Source organism: Diplotaxodon limnothrissa, linkage group LG15 (assembly GCF_057381915.1).
Source record: "Diplotaxodon limnothrissa isolate DT_005_m linkage group LG15, D_limnothrissa_male_GT1.1, whole genome shotgun sequence".
Lineage (NCBI taxonomy): Eukaryota > Metazoa > Chordata > Actinopteri > Cichliformes > Cichlidae > Diplotaxodon > Diplotaxodon limnothrissa.
Genome location: NC_140610.1, coordinates 10621810 through 10627071, shown reverse-complemented (window position 1 = coordinate 10627071; position 5262 = coordinate 10621810). Strand labels below are relative to the sequence as shown.

The window sequence follows — 5262 nt, the reverse complement described above, 5'->3', positions numbered from 1 at the left end:
CAGACATAGTGTGCATTTCATGCATTGGTGCACCAGCGCAAAGTGGGGTTATATGTGTCTTGATGTGCACATCTGTGTGTGGGGCATGTGTCTTGCACAGTGAGAAAAGACATGGCTGACAAAATGTGCATTAGCTGGAAAATTGAGTCCCTTGTACTTTGCAAGTGCTGGTACAGTCACCTCAACATTTTCATGCCTTATTACAGAAAACCTGCTCAGAGCACCGAGCGCAGAAACACATGGCTGACATTTTCTTTGATGTAAACCGACAAAGAATAAACAACGAATGGCCCGAATCTCCTTATAAGAGAGCGAGGCATCAAAACCATCATAGCCAACCATACATTACAGAGCATCACAAGTGGTATATACAACCCTGAAATTAGACACAGTTTCTAAAGGTTACCTGCTGAAATCTCGAAAAGGTTAAACAAACAGCACAAAGTAAAAATTCGATGAAAAGAGACACTTTCCATACTGATAAAAATACCATTCTTGACTATTCAAAAGTGCCGTCTACCACAGTCGAATTTGATTCCTGATAACTGCTGTCACATTTAATATCAGACGTCTGAGACAGGTCTCGCTCTCATGGCATTTGAAAGTTAAACGTTTGTTTTACAGCTGATTTGAAATTAAAGTGTTGGGATTAAAGCAGAAACGAGCTAAGGCCAGTAAGTGGTGTGACTTTCAGAAACAGTTTAAACAGTTTGAAATTACTAGAAGGTTTCATTAAGGAATCAGCAGAATTTAGAATTATTTCTAATGCAGGATTTTCAGGTGACTCAGGAGGTTTTACTCTCGGTGACATGTGCTAGCACAAAGCACGCACTCTGTTCAGTGTTTCAGTCTGGTTTAATAATGAAGCAAAACAACAAACATATAGTAATCCCCATAGCCATGTTGTGTTCCTTAATTCCTAGAAATTGGCTCTTTTTTGTTGTTGTTGTTTTTTTTTTTTTATCTCAGATGTTCTGTTTTTAGCATTTCTTTCTCAGATTTGATGGCACCTGCTGATTGAATAAATACTTGTTTTCTCAACACTTAATGTTCCTGTGTCCACATACCCTCTGGCTACCTGCAGCATGGGAACACTCAGAGACTGAACAAGACATAGGCACCAATACACTTACGAAAAGAAAAAAAAAAGCCCACGCTGTTTCTTCTGCAGGTAAGTGACAACCTGCTGCTTACACAGCTTTTACACAACAGCGTTTACACAACCTGGATCACAGGGAAACATATTGATTTTAATAAATGTAAAAATTACCTAAGTACTCACACTCCTAACAATTTTGACAGAAATGGCTGAGCCGATGAGTCACAATTATTTAGTGACTTTGTGTTTTTTCTAAAATGCTGAACTAAAATGAGCTGCATGAACATTTCTGAGGCCACTGCTGCTAACACTAAAGTGAATCAAACTCCCTGCAGAAGCACACTGTATTTGACAGCCTATTTCACCGTGTGTGGCTGCTTTTGAGCAGAATGAAGTGCTGAATTAATGTTTTATGAGCGTGTCTTCGTGACCCTCCTCTCCCCCTGCCTGTAATGTAAAAGGGGATGCAGCTTCCCATACATTATCTATACAGAGTCTTCAGCTCTGGTCTCCTGCTTCTCCTGATTGTTGAAAGAAAACAAGGCTGCCGCCATCATGAAAACACTCATGAGCAGGTGTAAAATAGGAGGTCAGTTTTTTCCTCTTATTTATGATGTTTGTGTTGTCAGTTTTATATGAGAAGACTAAATATATAAAACTGTTACTACTGCTAAAACATTAATAGTATTATTTTTGTTTGTTTACTTTAAGCACATAAGTACATGCAATATTAATTAAATGACTCACATCCCAGCCATTGCCGACTTTTTTGTCACAATGAAAGAACCAAGCTCAGCTTTTTATTTTTACTGCCATCACTACTTAGAAATGGCTGTCTGTTAGCATGGTTATGTTTTTTATATATCAGTATGATATATGACCCTGATGGGTCATAGGGTACCAGGAGTACAGTGGCTACATTGGTAGTCCTGAAGTAAGCTTGCATAAGCCCTGATGAAGGCCATCAGAGTTGGCCTTCCTGAGGTGGAATCTCATGGAACACTCATGGGGTGGAATTCTGGTAGTTCTTATGACATCACTGCTATTGCACAGTTACAGTGCAGGTTTAAATGTTACAACTGAAACATATTTTTGACTCCAGCAACAAGCAGATACACACACAGCTGAACTAGGACATTTTCATAGAGCAGTTTCTTTGAAAAAGAGGTGAGTTTTGGGGGAACTGCTTTATAAGTGAAACTTACTTTTGACGCTGTAACTTTGATAGCTGATGGTAGATATTTACAGTGAGATTTTTGAGCATGCCCAACAGTACAGATGGGAAATGTACTGCTTAACTTGAATAACTTATGTCTTTGTGGGATCTTTAAAGCTCAGATGACGGAACAAGGAGATGGGGCCCATGCTCAGCCTAATGAGGGTAAGAACTTGATCTGTTATTGTACAAAAGAAACATAATGCAGTGTTGAAGTTTCTTTTGATTAGCTGTGACTTTGCTAACTGAACTTTCATGTAGAGCAACCACTCTTGGCTGAAGATGGTAACTGGGGAGATATGGACAACTTCTTTGAAAATGGTGTGGAATATGTTATAATGTTTGCACCACGTATCTTTGAAGTTGCGAGACTTTGGGAGCCAGAGCAGCTTAACAACAACAATGGTGATCACATCAATCAGAATAATTTCTTCAACATTCATTTTGAAATTGATGACAACAACTCTGATGATGGAAATGATGGCAATAATGCTGGCAATAATGCTGATGATGAAAATGACCACAATAACAGAGATACTGAAAATGACCACAATTATTGCAATTATAATTTTGCCGATGATGATCAAAATGCTGACAGCAGCAACGATGAAGAAGAACGCAATGAAGCTCATCAAGATGAAAATGACCTTGCTGCTGCTGAGGTTGACTATGAAGTCAACCCGGATGAAGGAGAAGCAGCGGAGGATCTGCTTCCTGGAGGATTTGGGAGACAGTTTAGAGAGGAAGACAGTGATGATGAGAAAAGTCATGCCAGCGAACAGTTCCACTGGTGGGATGAATTTGCTGACAGCGCCTCTGAAGAACAAGACTCCCTACTTGAAGGCAATAAAGAAAGCGATGAGGGTGATGAAGACGAGAGGTGAATCCAAAAGTGACATGCCAACCGTCACTCAGAGTGACTGAATGGAACCTCTTTAATAAAAATGCATCTTCTACTCAGTTGTCCTTTGATTAAATACGAGCACTGCAACACACTTGTTTTTAAAAAGATATAAAACTGCTTTTGTAAAACCAAATTACTCTTGCAGAATAGACGTACCAAGGTATGGCAGTATTCTGATTCTGATATTTAAACACAATCAATGTGCCATCCTACCAAAACAACTTAACACATAAACTTTAAAAGTGTAACAAGATGCTGAAAAATAGTGCTAAAACATCAGTCCTCAACCACAACATTTACTGTAATCCAGATGCTGATATTTTTTTAGATGTGACATTGACAGGATAGGTTAGAGTGTGATGCAGAGTCCACAGACTACTAAATGTTTAACATGTACAAGGGAAACCAGCAACATGACGAGATACTATGAACATCTCAGCAGCAAAAGGTAAACGGACTGGTACTTATGCAGCACTTTACTACTCTATTTGAGCACTCAAAGCCCTTTTTTTTACTACATTCACACTAAAAGGGCCAACTCTGTATGTAGTAACATGCCCAAGGATACTTTGATTACAGGACTCAAGGGGTCAAACCAGCAATCTTCCAAATGTTGGATGACCTCTTCTACTTCCTGATCCACAGTAACTGGGCGGTTACTGGTTATTTTAGTGGCGGTAGAGAGGATGGCATGACATGACAAGAGGTAACAAGAGGATGGCAAGACATGACAAGAGGTAACAAGGAAAGCAGAGACAGTATGGGAACTAAACACAGCTGAAAACAATCACGATAAACCGCTACCAAAACAAAACAGGAAGTTAGCCACAGCTAATCAGGAGAGCAAGAAAGAGCTTGACACAAAGGAAGACAGGTATTGGACAGAAGAACGATAGACAAGTACAGAGAGAAAACAGAAGGAACCGAAAGGGAACACAGAGGGAACTAAGTAAATAGAACAAATAGAAACAATAATGGAACGAAATTACTATAAGAAATAAGGGGCTCACAACAACTTGGGAAAGAAATCAAAACAGGAATAATAGTAATAACAAAACTGTGAGGGACCAAGCAGCCAAGGCATAGAGGACACAGGCAAAAAAAAGATATCTTCAAAAAGGGTTTTCTTTATTTCAACCCTCAAAAAGTTCAAAAAATGACAAAGTTTTATTAGTTTTAATCTTTTAACTTTATGCATCAAGCAAAAATTTAATTATATGCAACATTCTCTGACTGGAGAGAAATTTGTTTAACATTTAAACCTATTTTCTGCACATTCCAGCACATAAAATAAAATATTTTTTTGTGTTTACACTCAGTCTTTCAAATAAATGCAAGTGAAACACAGCAGAAAATAAATAAAATCAAAGACTCAGCGGTCCTGTTGCTCTATTTTCACCTGTATAGCAGGCAGATGTTTGCCCTGGTGCAGGTGTGCCGCAGCGGTCAGTGGAAGAATCCGTGAGTTTGTCTGTGAATTTCCCATTACGTGGTAGCGCACTGGGTGCTTCCTCGGAAGTTAAGGGTTTTTTTTAGCTGTAAAAAGAAGTTTTCTTCCCACGCAGTGAACAGTGGACACTAATGTTTTTGTCACTTTTTACAGAATCAAACTCAAAGTAAGGTCAGTACTTCCACGCTTTAAACGTTGCACGCTCATACTCTCTCCTGCACTCGATAGATTATCCATTGTTGATCTGCACACAGCTGTTGTCACAAACGTCGCACTCGCTTACGTCACTGTCATGAGACACGGTTTTAGTAATGCAGTAACGCGGCGTGCTTACGGGAAAGTAACAGTAATCTAATTACCTTTTTTTGCAATAGTAATCCCCTACATTACTCGTTACTTCAAAAAAGTAATCGGATTACAGTAACGTGTTACTTGTACTGCCCATCTCTGTTGTTGACAGACATTAACATTAACATCAGGTTGTTTTTGTTGTAATGATGTATGTTTCGGTGCAAAAACCTGTCATTGCCAAAATCTCAGTTTTTCTTTGCAAAGTAAAACTTTGTTAGTTTAGTAATATTGAAAAATCTTAA

The 5262-nt window shown here is 38.8% G+C and overlaps 1 protein-coding gene across 1 annotated transcript; it reads left to right on the top strand.

The window, feature by feature from the left end:
* The first annotated feature begins 2437 nt into the window (after window positions 1-2437).
* LOC146617106 (uncharacterized) lies at window positions 2438-3199 on the top strand. The gene is made up of 2 exons (XM_085372457.1): window positions 2438-2480; window positions 2577-3199. The coding sequence occupies exons 1-2, from the start codon at window positions 2438-2440 to the stop codon at window positions 3197-3199; spliced, it is 666 nt and encodes a 221-aa protein (XP_085228583.1).
* The last annotated feature ends 2063 nt before the right edge of the window (window positions 3200-5262 follow it).

Coding starts and splice junctions, on each gene's coding strand:
- LOC146617106 (XM_085372457.1), top strand. CDS start 2,438: ATGACGGAACAAGGAGATGGGGCCCATGCTCAGCCTAATGAGG. Junction 2,481..2,576: donor CCATGCTCAGCCTAATGAGG/GTAAGAACTTGA, acceptor ACTTTCATGTAG/AGCAACCACTCTTGGCTGAA.